This window comes from Pan troglodytes, chromosome 3, assembly GCF_028858775.2.
Source record: "Pan troglodytes isolate AG18354 chromosome 3, NHGRI_mPanTro3-v2.0_pri, whole genome shotgun sequence".
NCBI classification, from domain to species: domain Eukaryota; kingdom Metazoa; phylum Chordata; class Mammalia; order Primates; family Hominidae; genus Pan; species Pan troglodytes.
The window spans coordinates 3212489-3232050 of NC_072401.2; the positions used below are offsets into that span (position 1 = coordinate 3212489).

The 19562-nt window shown below is 57.8% G+C and overlaps 1 protein-coding gene across 32 annotated transcripts in view; it reads left to right on the top strand.

Moving 5' to 3' along the window:
• SH3BP2 (SH3 domain binding protein 2) overlaps positions 1-16133 on the top strand; it is a 43497-nt gene extending 27364 nt beyond the window's left edge. For 16 of the 32 annotated variants that reach the window (XM_016951181.4, XM_016951182.4, XM_063808609.1 and 13 more), the window contains 11 exons: positions 2110-2212; positions 3790-3907; positions 4303-4373; positions 6339-6427; positions 6715-6783; positions 8584-9238; positions 10661-10769; positions 11013-11068; positions 11421-11502; positions 12080-12139; positions 12786-16133. In XM_016951181.4, the coding sequence (XP_016806670.2) occupies positions 2110-2212; positions 3790-3907; positions 4303-4373; positions 6339-6427; positions 6715-6783; positions 8584-9238; positions 10661-10769; positions 11013-11068; positions 11421-11502; positions 12080-12139; positions 12786-12923 (1550 nt within the window). In that variant the 3' untranslated portion in view covers positions 12924-16133. Of the gene's footprint in view, positions 1-2109; positions 2213-3789; positions 3908-4302; positions 4374-6338; positions 6428-6714; positions 6784-8583; positions 9239-10660; positions 10770-11012; positions 11069-11420; positions 11503-12010; positions 12140-12785 lie in introns of all 32 variants that reach the window. The other 16 variants (XR_010156276.1, XR_010156279.1, XR_010156277.1 and 13 more) reach the window with 3 other exon arrangements.
• The last annotated feature ends 3429 nt before the right edge of the window (positions 16134-19562 follow it).

A 19562-nucleotide genomic window follows, 5' to 3' on the forward strand; every position in this document is an offset into this window, starting at 1 on the left:
CCTCTCCAAGCCTCTGCTTCCTCACATGGTGTGCCCTCTGGATTTTCCCATTCCCTCTCTGGTGGCTGGCACCCCTGGAGAAGCAGAGGTTGACTTCCCTAGCCCCCAGGACTGTAGCAGGGTCCGGGGTGGTGCACAGTGTTGGCCAGCTGGCAAGGGGAGCTGCAGCCTGCAGCCAGGACCTGGGGACCACAGGTGGCCAGGTAGGTCTGGCCTCTGGTGCTGCCCTCACTGAATCTGTGAATGTTCAGTGAGTTAGTTGGTCACTTCGCCCACAGTGAACCTATGTGTCAAGTCCTGGCTGGGTGCTGGACCTCTGGAGCTGCACAAGACCCAGGCTCTGGCCCCCAGGACAGCTGGCTGGGAGGAAGAAGCAGCCCTCGGGCTTGAGAGATACCCAAATGCTGAGATACTGAAGGCCAAGAGCAACAGGGCCTGAGCAGCAGGTGCTCCATGCCTTTGCAGTAGCAGTGCCCTCTGCCAGGGACTCCCTGGTCCTGGGCCGCCTGGTTGAGATGTCCAGGCTGGACTGATTGGTTCCTGTACGGGCACTGGTTGAGCTGTTCTCCTCTTTGCACAGACAGCCTCCTTGGAGGAGCTGTAACTGGCTTGTCCCCCAGCCTGGGACAGGGCTGGGGCAGTGGAGCTAGGGTGGTTTCAGTGTAACTTTCCACCTAGGGGTGGCCCCACACCAGTGGCTCTCACTGGCAAACTCTCCGGGCTCCTGAGTCTCCCTCTTTTATTTTATTTTTTCGAGACAGGGTCTTGCTCTGTTGCCCAAGCTGGAGTGTAGTGGCATGATCATGGCTCACTGCAGCCTCAACCTCCCAGGCTCAGGTGATCCCCTCAGCTGGGACTATAGGCATGCCACTATGCCCTGTTAATTTTTTTTTAATTTCTTGTAGAGATGGAATTTCATTATGTTGCCCAGGCTGGCCCGGAGCTCCTGAGCTCAAGCGATCCACCCGCCTTGGTCTCCCAAAGTGCTGGGATTACAGGTGTGAGCCACTGCATCCAGCCTATTTTTTATTTATTTTTGTTATTTATTTATTTATTTTTTTGAGATGGAGTCTTGCTCTGTTGCCCAGGCTGGAGTGCAGTGACTTGATCTCAGCTCACTGTAACGTCCACCTCCTGGGTTCCAGCAATTCTCCTTTCTCAGCCTCCTGAGTAGCTGGGATTACAGGAGTGTGCCACCACGCCCAGCTAATTTTTGTATTTTTAGTAGAGACAGCGTTTCACCATGTTGGTCAGCCTGGTCTCGAACTCCTGACTTCAAGTGATCCTGTCTTGGCCTCCGAAAGTTCTGGGATTACAGGCATGAGCCACCGCGCCTGGCCTATTTATTATTTTTATGTCTCACTCTGTCACCCAGACTGCAGTGCAGTGGTGCGAACACAGCTCACTGCAGCCTCGACCTCCTGGGCTCAAATGATCCTCCCACCTCAGCCTCCCAAGTAGCTGGAACTACAGATGTATGCCACCGTGTCCGGCTAAGTTTTGTATTTTTTGTAGAGATGGGGTTTCACATGTTGCTCAGGCTCACCCCATCTTTTATTTTTAGAGACAGTCTCACTCTTGTCACCCAGGCTGGAGTGCAGTAGCACGATCTTGGCTCACTGCAACCTCTGACTCCCGGGTTCAAGCAATTCTCCTGCTTCAGCCTCCTGAGTAGCTGGGATCGCAGGCGTGAGCCACTGCACCCGGCCTTAGTCCCCCTCTTTTAGCTCTGGGGTAGTGGGAGCCTCCAACAGCCCTGCAGCACCCAGCAAGTCAGCTGTGGCCTTCCTGGGCCTCTGGTCCTGGCTCTGCCTTGCCTCATGCTGGCTCCACACAGCTCCCCAAATCTACCCCTTCTTTGTGGGCAGCCAGGCCTGCCCTCGGGTGGCACTCTGGGGCTAGCCTGTGTGCCTACAATTTTTTCCGTATTTGGCCCCAGAGTGGGCTCCTGGGGAGGGGGCAGCATGCCAGCCTTGCTCCCTGCTCTTCCATTTGGTAAGGCTTGGAGGCAGGAGGCCTGGCCCCAAGTTGCCCTGTGGAGGGTCCTCACAGTGGGTCTTGGCAGCCGCCCCTCCAGGCTCACCTTCCTGCCCTTGCCACCTCCCACAGGGCCCCTGCGCTTTGTCATCATCCACAAACGCTGCGTCTACTACTTCAAGAGCAGCACCTCCGCCTCCCCGCAGGGCGCCTTCTCCCTGAGTGGTTATAACCGGTAAGTGCCCGACCTGCCTGCTGACCTTGGGCCCCCACAGCCAGCGGGTCCCTCCCAGCAGAGCCCCAGCTGGGCCTGCCCCTTATTCCCGCCCAAGGAAAGTGCTTTCCCGAAGCAGCCTTCGTGCCCATCCCCTGTCCTCCCCGCCCAGCCTCCACAGTGCCTCGCCCTCTCCGCGTGTCCTGCCCTCAGGCGCAGGACCTCGGGGGTGCCAGGGTCTTCCTGTGGCTTTGTGCACAAGTCCCAGAGGCCTGGACAGCCTGCTCTCCAGAGTCTCCACTCAGCCACCACCCAGTGACTTCTGCATCTCTCCTCCCTCCCCACCTTGCCCCTTCACCCACCATGACCTCTTTCCAGGCAGCCCAGACCCCAGCCAGCCCAGGCCCTGTCCCAAACAGAGGCTGGGCCCTAGGATTCCCTGCCCCAGGGTCCTCCCAGGCCGGGATCAGTTTCCAGCTTCACACATGTCCTGGGCTGGGCTCTATCCAGTGATGGGCCATGAGCTGCCCTGGAGGGCCTTCCGCACTAACAGGCAGGTGGGCGGTGGCCAGGTGGCATGTGGGTGGCGGAGTGCACTGGCACAGCCCATGGCCTGGGGCCCACACAGAGGGTTAATGCTGGCACCCAGCTCTGGTTCTGGTTGCTATCCCATCGGAGCCCTGCACCCCACTGCATTTATCTATTGCCTCTTACCACCCCTTAAGGGCCCAGCCCCTCCTGCCTATGAGGAACCAAGGGTCACATGGTATCAGTAGTGGAACTGGGACCTTCGGAGTGACTCTAGGCCCCGGCCTGCACCCTGGCCACAGGCCTGGTAGAGCAGCCTTGCCAGAGCACCCAGCCCGGTGCCAGGCCCCCATGCTGGCACAGAGCTCCGGGGTCCCCTGGGGAAGGTCATTCCCTTTCCGCAGACAGACACAGCGCCTTCCGGCCTCCAGCATGTGCCAGCCATGCCATGAACCCTGGGCCCAGTGGCAGATGCAATCATGCCCCAGGGAATTGTCTAGCCTGTCAGGGAATGCTGGGCCTGAGGAGTTTTGGCCAGGCTCTTATGGGCCGTATAAGTGCACCTGCCCCGGTGCCTGGCTGGCAGGGCTCCCCACGTGATAAACTCAGCGCAAACCCCACATCCTGGCTGTGTGAGTGGGCCACAGAGCAGGCACGAGTCATTCCCTGAAATGCACTTAGGGCTGCTGCTGGGCCTCAGGGGCACGGAGCCCTGTGGGGTACCCCAGGGAGGCCAAGCAGGCCTGCGCAAATGGGGCCAGAGGTGGGAGGGTGGCGTCCATGTAAAGTGGCATTGGCGGGCATCGAGGCAGGTTTGTCCTTGTCTCCTGTGCACTGCTGCTCCCACGAAGCCCACCCAGCACCCCTCTTCCATGCCCCTCCATGCCCCCTTATGCCTGCCTGGGCATGAAGCTCACTACTGGGAGCATCAGCAGCCAGGGCCCACCCAGATCTGCCCTCTTCCGTTGGGGCGTGGTGCTGGTGCCGAGACGTGTTCACAGGGGGGTGCTGTGGGAAGGCCATCCCTACAGCTGTGAACCAGGCCGTGACCCCTGGCGCTGTGCCCGCAGGGTGATGCGGGCGGCTGAGGAGACCACGTCCAACAACGTTTTCCCCTTCAAGATCATCCACATCAGCAAGAAGCACCGCACGTGGTTCTTCTCGGCCTCCTCCGAGGAGGAGCGCAAGGTGACTGGGGGTCCAAGGACGAGTGCAAGGTGACTGGGGGTGTGGGCCTGCAGGCACCAGGCTGGACCTGCCTTGGGGGCTCGCTGGTCCTGGGGCGCTGGCCTCTCAGTCCCGGGCAAAGAGAAGGTGTGGCTGGGACACAGGCAGCTGGGTGGGTGCCGCCCCAGCTCCATCCCCATGCCCAGAGCCTGGTGCCAGCGCCCACACAAGAAACATGCTGTCCTGGGAGGTGCCCCTGTGGGCTGAGGGGAGCCACACAGCCATGTTGTATCCAGCCGGGTCGCCTCCTCTGACCTTGGGAGTCACAGCAGAGCAGGCAGGGCAGTGAAGGTGGAGGGGTGCGGTGGGGCCCACCCTGGTGGCACCGTGCCCACCACAGCCCCGCTGACCTGCAGAGCTGGATGGCCTTGCTGCGCAGGGAGATTGGCCACTTCCACGAAAAGAAAGACCTGCCCTTGGACACCAGGTGAGCCCGGGCCCAGGGCATACCGGGCAGTGAGGGTCCCTGGGGCGCCTGGGCCTGACCCGGGTGTCTGCCTCCCAGCCCTGGGCTTGGCATAGAATTCCGTCCTTAAAGGTTTCCTGGAGGTGCCAGCCGGGCTGCGTCTCTCTGCTCCTGTCTACAGATAAACACAGATACAGGACAAGCACAGATGTTCACACACAGACGAGCGACACGTGGACACGCACACACAAACACAAGCAACACACGGACATGCACACACACAGAGCAACACGCGGACATGCACACACACACAGAGCAACACGCGGACATGCACACACACACAGAGCAACACGCAGACATGCACACACAAACACAGAGCAACACACAGACATGCACACACACACAGACATGCACAGGTGTGCATGCATCTCTCTGCTCCTGTCTACCTCCAGCCCCATCTGTCACATCTGTTTCTGTGTTGCCGCCGTGGGTAGTTCCTGTTAGGGGATCATGTGTGTTTATACGCCTGCCACCAGGGAGGCCTGGCATGGCAGCAGCTGGGCACTTTGGGTTCCCAGCCCCCTACGCCCACCCTGGCTCACTCAGAGTGAGACCAGAATGATTCTCCTGGCGGGGCGCCGCTGGGCAGTGTGAGCCTTGGCAGCCTCCCCCGTGAGCTGGCCCGACGTGCAGCAGATGCTCTCTGGATTGGGACTCCCTGGCCCGAGACGATGTGGAGGGAACAAACCTTCCTGTCCTTTCACAGGTGGGGACAGGAGGCCCAGGGAGGGCTGGGCACAGCCAAGGCTGCCCTGCAGGTCCCTGCCTGACCCCGGGCTCCTGTCCCCTGGTCCAAGCTGTTCAGCCTCGGGCCCAGCCCAGAGTCGCCCAAGCCCTCTTGAGGCAGGAGCAGGTGGAGACGTGGGCACAGTCAGGGCGGCCATCCTTGTGGGCCAGGAGGGGCACCTAGTGGAGGCACCACAGCCTCCAGTTCTTCTGTCTGTCCTTGTAACTGTGTGTGCATGTCCACGTGTTGCTCTGTGTTTATGTGTGCATGTCTGCGTGTTGCTCTGTGTTTGTGTGTGCATGTCCGCGTGTTGCTCTGTGTGTGCATGTCCGCGTGTTGCTCTGTGTTTGTGTGTGCATGTCCGCGTGTTGCTCTGTGTGTGTGCATGTCCGTGTGTTGCTCTGTTTGTGTGTGCATGTCTGCGTGTTGCTCTGTGTGTGTGTGCATGTCCGCGTGTTGCTCTGTGTGTGTGCATGTCTGCGTGTTGTTCTGTTTGTGTGTGCATGTCTGCGTGTTGCTCTGTGTGTGTGCATGTCTGCACATTGCTCTGTGTGTGTGCATGTCTGCATGTTGCTCTGTGTGTGTGTGCATGTCTGTGTGTTGCTCTGTGTTTGTGTGTGCATGTCTGCGTGTTGCTCTGTGTGTGTGTGCATGTCCACGTGTTGCTCTATGTGTGTGCATGTCCGCGTGTTGCTCTGTGTGTGTGCATGTCCGCGTGTTGCTTGTTTGTGTGTGCGTGTCCGCGTGTCGCTTGTCTGTGTGTGAACATCTGTGCTTGTCCTGTATCTGTGTTTATCTGTATACTTCCATGTCTGTGTGACAGAGTCCTTGTGTCTGTGTGTCTACATGTCTGCGCGTGTCCCTGTGTCTTTGTGTATATATATCCATGCCTGTGTGCCTGTGTTCCTGCGTGTGCTTGTGTGTGCATGTGTGCATCTGTGTGTTTGTCAGAGTATGTGTGCATGTGTGTGTCTGTCATCGTATCCATGTGTGCATGTGTGTGTCTGTCAGCGTATCCGTGTGTGCATGTGTGTGTCTGTCAGCTTAACCATGTGTGCATGTGTTTGTCAGTGTATCCGTGTGTGCATCTGTGTATCTGTCCGTGTATCCGCGTGTGCCTGTGTGTACCTTTGTGTGAGCATCAAGGGACCTCCCAGGCCTGGTGCTCACCGTCCGCCCCAACGCATCCTGCATTGCAGCGACTCCAGCTCGGACACAGACAGCTTCTACGGCGCAGTTGAGCGGCCTGTGGATATCAGCCTTTCCCCGTACCCCACGGACAATGAAGGTGAGGTCTTTCTCCGCGTCCACTGCCCGTTCGCCTCTCCCCACCTGGCCTCCTCTTGGCCGCTGTGGAGGGGAGGGAGGTGTGTTCGGCTGTGCTCCTTGCTCTGGCCCTTTGGCAGTGCGCAGTAGCATCTCTGGGCTCTGGCCTTCAGCGGCAGGGTCTGGACTCACAGTCCTCCCAGCGGGTGCTTGCCCCTTGCCTCCTGGACTCAGCCCCATGCATGGAGCATTGCTCGGAGACTGGGCCTGGGCTGGTTTGGCTCTCACCACCCGCCCCACCCCATGCAGACTATGAGCACGACGATGAGGATGACTCCTACCTGGAGCCCGACTCCCCGGAGCCCGGAAGGCTTGAGGGTAGGTGGGGCGGGTGGGCCCGGGGAGCTCTGGGTGTGTAGGAAGCAGGGGCCGGGACCGGGAGCAGAGCCCCTCCGAGGCTGGGGATGCTGGCCCAGGTACCGCTCTGGGTGGCTTCCGCTTCCCTGCTGTGTCCCAAGTATTATGAGGATTGGAGCAGAAGAGGTATAGCTGCTGCCACCCCTGCTCATTTCCTCCTCCCACCTCCCAGGAGGAGGGACAGGCACATGGCGATAAGTGGCAGGTGGAGCCGGGGTGGCCCTGGGGGATAAGCATGGGGAAGGAAGGACGCTGAGGAGCGCGCAGGCTCAGGGCAGGTCCATGTCCCCATGGCTGCCAGCTTGTGTGGACACTGCTGCAGGCCAGGCCGTTGTCCCACCCCACCCCATCCCATCCCAGTGTCCACCTACCTCCTGCAGCACACGGCCTAGTCAAAGAGACAGGCTGATACAGGTGGTCACACGTGGATGACGGAAGCACGAGCTGGGTGGGGAGGACGTGTCTCTGTCCTCCTCTGTCCCCTCCCTCCCTTCCTCCCTCCCTATTGTCTCTCCAGCCCCCTCATCTTGTCAATTTCCTCATGTCTGGGGCTGATCCTTGATCCTTCCATTTTCCCTGCGTCCGCCCTGCCTCCTTGTTTTCCAGCCTCCTGTCCTCACTGACTTGGCCTCTGCCGACCCCAGCCCCTGACCCCGTATCCTCTCTGCCTCCCATCCCCTCCCACCTTCAGGCTCCCGGGTCCAGCCCCTCTTCTCCTGCCGCTCCCTCCCTCCTTCCCTCTGGGGTCCCAGTGCCAACAGTCCTTCAGCCCACCAGGGTCTGCGGGCCGCTTGCCTCAGTTTCCTTCCATGCAGAGCTCTCGTCTCACAGTGTTCACCATGCCTGTCCCTTCGCCCACACACTACTGCCTTCCGTCTTAGCCTGGCTGGCCAAGCCTTGGTGAGCTCAGACTCCGTCTGCCCAGCCCTGAGCTGCAGCCCAGCGAGGCTAGAGATGGGCCTGGGGAGCCACCAGTGCTCCTGCATGCTACTGCTCCACTCACCCTCCCTCTGTACCCCCTTCATCCTCTCCCCAAAACATTTCTCGTCCAGGACGCCTGTGGCCTCCCCATTCCCAGTTCCAGCGCTCAGTCCTGAGCCACACCAGCTTGGCGCCTGCCCTGTTCCTTGCCAGCCCGTCCTCCAGGCGCCCCGTGCTCCCGGGGTCCTCTTTCTCCTCAGCTCCTGTGCTGGCCCCATGAGGGATGCCCCGGACTCAGACCTCACTCCTCTCCCGGATTCCCTGGGTGACAGCCTGGGTCATCTGCAGGCTGCCGGCTGGATTTCTGAACTCTGCACACATTCCCTGACCCCGCATCCCCTGGCATCTCCCAGCTTTCTGGATATGTTCTGAGCAAACACGGGCCTTCACCTTCCTCCCAGCTGCTCCCCTCCCCTGTCCTTGGGAATTCCGTCCTCCCTCTCGCTCCAGCCGAGCCCTGAGATCCTTCTTGACTTCTCTTCCTTTCTCTTCCTTCCACCTCTGGGAACCTGATGGGCTCCTCAGGTGTCCTCTAGGCTTCAGGAAGCGTCCACAGGCTGCCATAGGGAGGATGAATGGGGAGGGCTGGGGGTGGTGGGTGGTCTGGGACCCTGGGGAAGGCAGGATGGGAGTGCTGGGTGCTGGGCTGCTGGGTGGGCAGGCTGTGGGGTGGGCATACCATGGGTTGCACTCCTGGTTGGCCTGGCTGACCACTGCCAGCAGAGGATAGTGTTGGCCCAGTCTCTGTCAGGGTCCAACCCGGGTCTCTTTGCTCTGCAGATGCCCTGATGCACCCACCGGCTTACCCACCACCCCCAGTGCCCACACCCAGGAAGCCAGCCTTCTCTGACATGCCCCGGGCCCACTCCTTTACCTCCAAGGGCCCCGGTCCCCTACTGCCACCCCCGCCCCCTAAGCACGGCCTCCCAGATGTTGGCCTGGCTGCTGAGGACTCCAAGAGGGACACACTGTGCCCGAGGCGGGCTGAGCCTTGCCCCAGGGTACCTGCTACCCCCCGAAGGATGAGCGATCCCCCTCTGAGCACCATGCCCACCGCACCCGGCCTCCGGAAACCCCCTTGCTTCCGGGAGAGTGCCAGCCCCAGCCCGGAGCCCTGGACCCCTGGCCACGGGGCCTGCTCCACTTCCAGTGCTGCCATCATGGCCACTGCCACCTCCAGAAACTGTGACAAACTCAAGTCCTTCCACCTGTCCCCCCGAGGACCACCCACATCTGAGCCCCCACCTGTGCCAGCCAACAAGCCCAAGTTCCTGAAGACAGCTGAAGAGGACCCCCCAAGGGAGGCAGCCATGCCTGGACTCTTTGTGCCCCCCGTGGCTCCCCGGCCTCCTGCGCTGAAGCTGCCCGTGCCTGAGGCCATGGCGCGGCCCGCAGTCCTGCCCAGGCCAGAGAAGCCGCAGCTCCCGCACCTCCAGTGAGTTTGTGTGGCGGCTGCAAGCCCTGCCTCCAGCTACAGGGACCCTGGCCTGGCCTCTGACGGGCACTCTGCCCACCTCGCTCCCCTGGCACTCTTAGCCCACGACGGGGTACCAGGTGCAAGGGTAGGAAGGTTCCCTGTTGCCTCCAGTCCACCTTGGTGGAACGTGGAGCATGTCCATGACTCAGCCCTGAAGCTTGCTGGAAATGCTTTGGTTTTTTTTCTTTTTGAGACAGGGTCTCACGCTGGCAACCAAGCTGGAGTGCAGTGGTGCGATCTCAGCTCACTGCAACCTCCACCTCCGGGGTTCAAGTGATTCTCCTGCCTCAGCCTCCCAAGTAGCTGGGACTACAGGCACCTGCCAACACGCCCGGCTAATTTTTGTATTTTTAGTAGAGACAGGGGTTTCACTATGTTGGCCAGGTTGGTCTTGAACTCCTGGTCTCAAGTGATCCGCCTGCCTCGGCCTCGCAAAGTGTAGAGATTACGGGCGTGAGCCACCGCATCCTGCTGAAATGCTTTCTGCTTTATTTCTGGGAAGTGCCAGGAGACCAGTTTGTCCCCCACTCCCACAGAGTTACGCCAATGGCTGTGGTCAAAGGCATCTGGGACCCCAGGTGGGCTTCCTGCCTTGCCTGGCAGGCAAAGGGTCCAGGAACTGGAGGGGCAGGTTTCGCATGGGTGTGCTGGCCGGCACGCACACCCCCGAATGCCTTGCCCACGGTGCCCTTCTCCCACGGCTCTGCGAACACCTCTGAGATGCCTGCTGCCTGTGTGGAAGTGCCTCTGAGCAGCCCTTGTCACACTCGTGGTTCTAGTTCACCAAGGGCTGCAGAGGTGCAGATGTTCGGAAGTCACGTTTTTCCATGACTGTGGGGATAGCGGTTCCAGGGCTCAGCCTCACCCACAGGCTGGCCTCCCATGCTGGCGTGGCCCGTTAATCCTCCCTAGAGCCTTTGAGGCTTTGCTGAGCAGGACCGGCTAGCCACACAGGGAGGCGTGCAGGGACGCCATGGGTGTCCTTTGGGGTCACACTGCATTGTTCATCCAGTTCACGTCCACTCCCCTGTGGCTCTGAGTGGGCTGTGATTTGGCCATGACTGGACCTCCCCTCCCCACGAGCATCCAGAGCACTTGTTGACGGTGTGATGACACTGAGCTCGGGAACCCTGGACTCCCTTGCCAGCATCCATGGCAGCCCTGACCCCTGACTCCGGTGTCGGGCGATTCCTGCTGTCCCAGGGCAGTCAGCACGAGCCCTACCCGGATCTCTGTTGTCCTGAGCTTTTTATGGTCACAGGGGCCATAGCAGGCAGCTTGCCGTCCTCACACGGAGGGCGGAGTGGGGAGGGGAGCAGAGGGTGGCCGCCCCGTGTCTGACAGTGAAATGGTCCTGCCTTCCTCTCCCTGCCCCTCCAGGCGATCACCCCCCGATGGGCAGAGTTTCAGGAGCTTCTCCTTTGAAAAGCCCCGGCAACCCTCGCAGGCTGACGCTGGCGGGGACGACTCAGACGAGGACTATGAGAAGGCAAGGCTGAGCAGCAAGCCCGGGTCCCAGTGGCCAGTAGGTGGACAGGTGGTGGGAAAGCCATAGGCCAGGGCGGCCCCTCACAGACCGTCCTGAGCAAGGACCCCCCGAGAACCCGGGAGCCTAGGGGGACACAGCACCATGTAAAGCCCCGGATCCCGGCACCGTGTGGCCACCGTCCGGGGGGTGGTGGTGCGGGTGGATCACTCCGACGTTGGCACTGACACCGTCAGCCTCTTGCAGGTGCCACTGCCCAACTCGGTCTTCGTCAACACCACGGAGTCCTGCGAAGTGGAAAGGTCAGCACAAAGCCCTGTGTGTGCTGGGTCCTCCGCCGTGCCCGGCTTCCTGCTTCTGTGTCCCTCTCACTAGCTTCCGTGTTGGGGAGTTGCTGGCACAAGTTCATGGCCCTGCGTGCAGCAGAAACCAGAGGAGTGGACCTCCCTGCTCTGTCCCATGCCCAGCTGGCACCCTGGCTGGCCAGGGCTCTGCTGGGCTGCTTCTGTCAGCCTCACGGCAGCCCGACGTGCTCAGTGCTTGAGACCTACAACAGCGAGAGGACAGAAAGCCAGGCTTGGGAGCGGGGCGGGAAGGTCCGTGTGAAAGCTGCCCGAGGAGGACTCACCCGCTAATATGACTGTCTTATTTTAGGTTGTTCAAGGCCACAAGCCCCCGGGGAGAGCCCCAGGATGGACTCTACTGCATTCGGAACTCCTCTACCAAGTCGGGGAAGGTAGGCGCCAGGGGAAGATGCCCCAGGGCCCCTCTGGCTCTCCACACACCCAGGCTGTGGGTGGGCCCAGGACTCCACAGTTCCTAAACCACTCCCCGTGTGGACTCTTACTTGGTGTCTCAGCTGAATTCTCTTCCCAGCAGCACCCCCCAATCTATTCCCTAATAGATCTCCAGCTGCAAATTGGGGGCCATGATGGCCACCTCCCAGTGGGGGCCAGGACTCGGGTGGGGTAGGGCTCATGCTCTGGGGTGGGGGAGGCCACATGGGGCAGGGGAACGCCAGGTCTGCCCGTGTCCCTCCGAGCGTGAAGTTGTGGCCTCACTGAGCCCTGCTCTCCCGGGTGTGTCGGAGTGGTTATTGGTGGTTATGAGCTGTTGCTCATCAGAGGCGCTCTGAGGGCTGCCAGTGTCGTCCCCGCTGTCCTTGTGCAGGTGGTCTGGAGTCCCTCCCCACCCCCCGAGGGCCACAGGACCCACCCTTGATGGTTCTGCCCCCCTATCCCCAGCCCATGGTCTCCCGAGGCTGGTCCCGCTGTTTCTCAGGGAGCCGTCAGCCTCCCGCTTCCGTCCTGTAGGTCCTGGTTGTGTGGGACGAAACCTCTAACAAAGTGAGGAACTATCGCATTTTTGAGAAGGTGAGAGGGCTCTGAGTGGGACGGGGACCCTGGCCGCATGGCCTGGCAAGGGGCAGGGCAGAATCTCCCTGATGAGGCATAGGCAGCGGGTAGACTGAGACTGGCACCTCCAGGACACCGCCCTCCCCTTCCCCTCCACCATCGCTCACCCCCCACCCCTCCTGCTCAGCCTCCCTCCTCTCCTGGCCTACCTTTGTCCTCCACTGACCCTAGTGGGGATGGGCGGTCAGCCATAGACCCTGGGTTGCTTGTCTTGTCTTTTTCTTTTTGCGGGGACAGGGGTCTCACTGTCTTTCTCAGGCTGGTTTCAAATTCTGGGGCTCAAGCAATCCTCCCACCTCGGCCTCCCACAGTGCTGGGATTACAGGCGTGGGCCACCGTGCCTGGCCTAGGTTCATTTCCTGACCTTGTCTGAAGTGCTCTGGGTGCAGGCTCCTGGACATGGAGGACGGAGGGGAAGTGAGGTGGGAACATGGAGAGCACAGGCCTGATGCGGAGGCCACCTTGGGGGCACCACCGACAGCCAGGGGCCAGCCTGGCGATGCCGCTGTTGCTGCTGCTGCCTTGTTTTACAGACGGGGAGACTGAGGCCTAGAGCCGCAGAGTGGCCTGGCCCTGCTGATGCTCCCCCTCTCTTCCCCCACAGGACTCTAAGTTCTACCTGGAGGGCGAGGTCCTGTTTGTGAGTGTGGGCAGCATGGTGGAGCACTACCACACCCACGTGCTGCCCAGCCACCAGAGCCTGCTGCTGCGGCACCCCTACGGCTACACTGGGCCTAGGTGATGCCAGTCCATGTGGCTGCCAGGCCAAGGCAGTCACAGGGGCCCTGACCCCAGGCCACACAGACGGACACGGGCCCACATGGGAGGGTGAGCAGGAGCAAGGCCGTGCTTGCCTAGGGCCTCTGTGATGGACATTTCGTAGGACCCAGCCAGTCTCATCCAGCAGGCTGGGTTCTAGGGCTGAACCAGGCGCCAGGCTCCAGAGGACGAAGGGACTCTGTTGCCCCACACTAACTTGCCCTGTCCCAATCCCAGAAACCCAGGACCAAGCTGTGCCTGGGCTCCAAGGACAGGAACACTGGTCCCCCCATCACACTCACCCCTAAGTGGGCTGGGAGCCAGGCAGGGCCAGGGCAGCTGGGTGGGGGCCGGGGCTGGCCCTGGGACCCCCAGGAACGCTAAGACACAGGTTCCAGTAGGGGCTGTTGCCTCCAATAAAGCAGCAGTGAGCTTTGCCTTGGTGGCTGGGGCTTGATTGGGAAGGAGGGGATTACCAGCTTACTGGGTGCCCATGCTGATGTCTAAGTGGTGACCGCAGCAGTACCCGGGAACCCCAACAGTTGGTTGTCTTGTCTTCCAGGGTGCAGGTCACTGAGTGACTTCCCCAGGGTGCACAGCGAGTAACAGATCAGGACCCAAACTTGGGCAGTCTGGGCTGGGAGCCCACACCCCACTCACCAGTTCTGCTGCCTCAGGTCAGGCCAGGGCAGTGCTGCTGCAGAGCTAGAAGGCCCTGCAGCTACAGCTGCTTCATTCCCTGCATTAGTGCCTGGTTACTGGGTACCTCCTGAGTGGCTGTCCCCGTTCCAGAACTTGCATACACTGAGCGGGCTACAGAGCTAGAAGGCCCTGCAGCTACAGCTGCTTCATTCCCTGCATTAGCGAGCAGTTATTGGGTACCTCCTGCATGCGTGGTCCCATTCCAGACAGGGGCCTCTGGCCTGGCTGAGTTCACAGCCCAGTCTGGGGACAGCTGGGTATGAGGTGCTTACGGCACAGTGTCCAGGGCAGCTGGGTGTGCAGGGACTGGGGGCTCCAGGAAGATTTTTTGGAGGAAGTAACAGCTATGATGGGATGGGAACAGTGGACCCTAAGCAGGCCAAGGGTGCGTAGGGACGGTGGTACCCAGATGCCCAAGTCTTCCAGGCAATACCTGGCTCAGGCCCAGCCCCAATCCATCCCCTTACTTTCTGCCATGGAGTTCCAGCAGGTCACTCTCCCTGGCACACCTTCCAGGCTGGATTTTTAATGAAACAGACTCGGGGAGGTAGGGGCTGGCAGGGACCCTAGAATCCTTGTGATTTTTCTTAGCACTTTATGTCAGGGAAACCTAAACTGAGGTCAGCACTTGGGCCCACTGACAGTGACTGACTGGGGGAGAAGGTCCTGCAGCCCCCTTCCCCTGGGTGTGTTCTGGGGACCTGTGGTTTGCTGGCGGAAACAAGTGATGAGGCTGGTTAGCGGATGTGGGAGGCTGTGACCCCAGGGGGCCATAGGGTGCGGTGGAACTGCAGGCCCTGCAGATGACGGCAGCCAGCTGCTTCCAGGAACCAGGTGTCCAAGGCCACCTCTGCAGGGGTTTCCTCTTCAGCCTGCCTGGGGTGAGAGGTCAGTGCACCACAGCCGAGGCTGGAGCACAGGGAGCTTCTGTTGTTCTGATCTATCTCTGGAAAACCAGCCATTCCTCCTCCCTGCAGTCAGAATTCTTTGCCCTGTCTGACCTGAACTTGCTTAGGGAGTCATGCCACTCCCCACTGTGGCCATAGTTTCTCTTCCTGTAAAATTTTATTATTTTAGTTTTTTGTTTTTGAGATGTAGTCTCACCCTGTCGCCCAGGCTGGAGTGCAATGGCGTGATCTCTGCTCACTGCCACCTCCACCTCTCTAGTTCAAGCGATTTTCCTGCCTCAGCCTCCCGAGTAGCTGGGATTCCAGGCGCCCGCCACCACGCCTGGCTAATTTTTTGTATTTTTAGTAGAGACGGGGTTTTATCATGTTGGCCAGGCTGGTCTCGAACTCCTGACCTCAGGTGATCTGCCCACCTTGGCCTCCCAAAGTGCTGGGATTACAGGCGTGAGCCACTGTGCCTGGCCCCTTCCTGTAAAATTTTTAAATGGAGAATTGGGTGCGAGATGTGGTTTCCAGCCTGGTGCCTGGGGTGCTGAGCTAGTGAGTGGTGCAGTCCAGGACACCTTTGCTTTATCTCACTTACACGGTCATCTGGAGGAGCTCAAGTGGCTAAAGCATCCTGGGGCCCAGAGCCAGGTGATAGGTCCCTCTGGCCAACTGGACAGTTGAGGCCTGTGGTTACCCGAAGCCCAGCTGGGGCCCTGGTCCAGCCTTGCCTCCCAGACTCTGCACCTGCTAGCACAGCTGTCCACCTCTGTGTGAGCTGCTCTAGGCCGAGGGCCTCAGTTTCAAGAGTGTGTTGGGGTGGGATAGGGGCAGGCCGTGGTCCTCCAGCATGAAGAAGGAGCCATGAGGAGTTGCCATGACCTCCCGAGACTTGCCATAGATGTTCTAGTCCACATATAAGGGTAGGGTTGGGATTACCATTTACTGACCACATCTGTGAGGTGCCGAGCTGGGTGCTTGACATCATTTGCTTGGAGAAGCAGCTGCTATTAGACCCATTTTACAGGTGAGAGAACCAAGTCTCACAGAGGCCTGGGTTCAAGTCCCACCTCTGCCACTAACTGGCATGTGACCCTATCTATCCTTCACTGCTCTGAGCCTAGACCTTGGCCCCTGCCTGGCTCCCTGCCAGGCTCCCTGCCACCCCTCACGACCTCTGATGGTCATTGTGGGGGTCTCTTGCCTGGCTCCCAGGGCTAGGGTAAGGGCTCTGGAGGTGCTTTCACTCAACCAAGGGGGCCACAGCACTGGGGAGTGAAACTGCCCCGCCTCACCCTGCGTTGCCCTCTGGGTCTGTGAGGGTGGGCTGGCAGGAGGCCTAGGCCCTGCCCTAGGGGCAGTCCTGCTTCCTCATTTTATAGGTAGGGAAACTGAGGCTTTGAGAGGACTCACTGACATACCTACCTTCAAGATGAGTTCAGGTGGGCTCAGTTCTGGGGCTTGGGAAAAGGGCCCCAGTGGCTTTGGGAAGCACCCCCAGCCCAGGGTGAAACATGCTTCTTCTCTTCCTGTGGTTCCATCCGAAGGATTGTGGTGAGCCCCGTGCCTTCCGTTAATAAAGATTTGTATTGTGAAAAGATTTTTTCTTTTTTTTTGGGACAGAGTCTCACTCTGTCGCCCAGGCTAGAGTGGATTGGCGTGATCTAGGCTCACTGCAAATCTCCAGGGTTCAATCAATTCTCCTGCCTCACCCTCCCATGTAGCTGGGATTACAGGTGCCTGCCAAATTTTTGTATTTTTAGTGGAACCGGGGTTTCACCATGTTGGCCAGGCTGGTCTTGAACTCCTGACCTCAACTGATCCGCCCACCTTGGCCTCCCAAGTGCTGGGATTACAGGCGCGAGCCACTGCGCCCAGCCTTGAAAAGATGTTTTTAGAACCAGAAGAAACCTCGGTTCCCACTGATCCTTCTGGGCCACGTTGTGCGGAGCTCCCCTGCTGGTTGAGGCTCAGCGCAGCCCCAGGGAGGTGCTTCCTGCACCTCAGGATGGGCGAGGGTGGGTGTTGGGGGAGAGGGGGACCTGGGACCTGCGGCTTAGTTCCCTGAGGCAGGCAGGGCTTATTGGGGCCATTTCATAGAAAGGCAGATTGAAGCTCAGCAGGGAAGAGGCTTTTGAGGGTGATCCAGGCCCTGGAGGGATGGCCTAGGACACCAGGGTCACACCAGGAACATGGGAGGGCCGTGCTTGTCTCTAGAGGAGGGGAATGGGGGAAGGGCCACAAACTCTGTTTCTGTGACCCAGCAGCATCAAGCCCCTCGCTGGGCACCTCGCACACACACCCTGCCTTATCTCTGCCCGCACGCGCCGTTCCCTCCACCTAGACTGCCTGCTGAGGGGGCAGTGCCAGGAGGTTGCCTGTCCTTGGGGAAGAGGGCCAGTGACCCCGTGAAGATGCTTGACAGACAACCCCCACCACCTCAGAAGTGTGTGTGAGTGGTGATCCCTTTTAAGCCATCTTCCAGCCATTCTCACTGGAGGGAGATTTGATGGGTACAGAGCAGACCCCTACCTGTCTACCCTCCTTCGGACCCCTAGGAAACTTCGCAGGCCTTCCAGGCTGCCAGACAGCTGCCCTGGCGTTGCCGTCTGCTTCTTCCCTGGCCCCACTCTGAGGGGCTCAGAGCTGAGGCAGAATCCCTTTTTCATTCATTTCCTGCAGAATAAAACAACATACAGAAAAGTGAATAAAACATAAATGCACAACCTAACACACTGTTAGGAAGTGAACGATCAGCAACCACCATCAGGAAATAGTTTTGCCAGCACCCAAATGCCCTCCCCTCACAGTGTCACTTCCGGCCTCTCTGCCCTGGCTTATGTGAGTCTTGTGTTCTTGTTTTTCTAAAAAGTCTTCAGCACCCAATTATGCAGGCATTGCAGTATTTTCCTGTTTCTGTGCTTTATCCCCTTGAATCATACAGATGCAAATTCTGGCAGCTGGCTTCTTTGGCTCATTATTATGTCTGTGAGATTTATTCATGTTGCTGTGCGTAGTATAGTTTGTGCATGTTCATTGCTAAAAACTTCCATTGTTTGGCTGTATCGTAGTTCACAGATTCATTTCACTGTCAGTCAAGCTTGTCCAATGCATGCAGCCCAGGATGCCTTTGAATGTGGCCCAACACAAATTTGTAAACTTTCTTAAAACATTATAAAGATTTTTGTTTGCGATTTTTTTTTTTTTTTTAGCTCATCAGCTATAGTTAGTGGTAGTGTATTTTATGCATGACCCGAGACGGTTCTTCCAGTATGGTCCATGGAAGCCAAAAGATTGGACATGCCTGCTGTAGATGGACAGTTGGTTTGTTTCTAGTTTGGGGTAACTACACACAATGCTGCTAGCAACAGTTTTGTCCATGTCTCTGATGCACGTGTGTTTTTTGCAAATGGTGCACAAGTTTTTCTAGGGTTTGTACTCAGGAGTCTGACTTCTGGGTTCTAGGGTATGAGGATCTTTCTAAATATTGTTCTAGTTTACGTGCCCACCAGCAGTAAAACAGAATTCCCTTGCCTTCCCATCCTTGGCAGACATTTCACTTTTGCCAGTCTGGTGGGGTGTATAGTTATGGCCTTAATTTGCATTTAGCTAATTACCAAGGAGATTGAGCATATTTTTATGTTTTTATTAACCATTTTGATTTTGTCTCCTGTGAAGTGTCTATCATCTTTTGCCCATTTTTTAACTTGTTGTCTTTTTCTTTTTCTTTTCTTTTCTTTTTTTTTTCTGAGACAGGGTCTCACTCTATTGCCTTGGCTGGAGTGCAGTGGTGCGATCTCAGCTCACTGCAGCCTTGAGTCAGGCTCAGGTGATTCTCTCACCTCAGCCTCCCAAGTAGCTGGGACCACAGGCCCACACCACCAAACCCAGCTAATTTTTTGTATTTTTAAGTAGAGACGGGTTTCATCATGTTATGCAGGCTGCTCTCAAACTCCTGAGCTCAAGCGATCTGCTGGCCTCAGCCTCCCAAAGTTGGGATTATAGGCGTGAGCTACCAGATTTTTTCTTATTAATCTAATAATTCTTTGTATAGTCTTGATATTATCCATAACGTGTATTGCAAATATCTTCTCTAACTCTGGCTTGACTGTTTATGGTGTCCTTTTTTGGTTTTTGGGGTTTTTTGGGACAAGGTCTTGCTCTGTCACCCAGGCTGGAGTGTTATGGCACAAGCTTGGCTTATTGCAGCCTCAATTCCTAGGCTTAAACAGTCCTCCCACCTCAGCCTCCCGAGTAGCCGGAACTACAGTCACACACTGCCATGTCCAGATAATTTTTTTTTTTTTTAGAGATAGGATCTTACTATGCCCCAGCTGGTCTCAAACTCCTAGACTCAATGAGCCTCCCATCTTGACCTCCCAAAGTGCTGGGAGTACAGGCATGAGCCACTGTGCATGCCAGTTCTTATTTTTAATGCAGTTGAATTGATCAGTGTTTTCATTTTGGTTAGTGCTTTTTGTGACTTAAGAAATTCTTTCCAGGCTGGGTACAGTGGCTCACACCTGTAATGCCAGCACTTTGGGGGCAGAGGCAGGAGGATTACTTGAGCTCAGGAGTTTGAGACCAACCTGGACAACATGGCGAAACACCATCTCTACAAAAAATACAAAAATTAGCTGGACATGGTGGTGTGTGCCTGTAGTCCCAGCTACTCAGGTGGCTGGGGTGAGAGGATTGCTTGAGCCCAGAAGGTCAAGGCTGCAGTGAGCTGTGATTGTGCCCCTGCACTTCAGCCTGTGAGACAGAGTGAGACCCTATCTCAAAAAAAACCAAAAAAAAAAAAAAAAAAAAAAACCACTGAAATTATTTCCACTCCAAGGTCATGAAGATAGTCTCTTAGATTATATTCTGAAATCCTTATAAATGTAAATTTCATATTTAGGCCTTTAATTCACCTAGATTTGGTTTTTTGCATATGGTGTGAGGTAAGGATTCACTTTCATTTTTTTCTCTCCATAGGGTTACACACCTATCATTGTTTATAATCTAACTTTCTGCGCCCATCT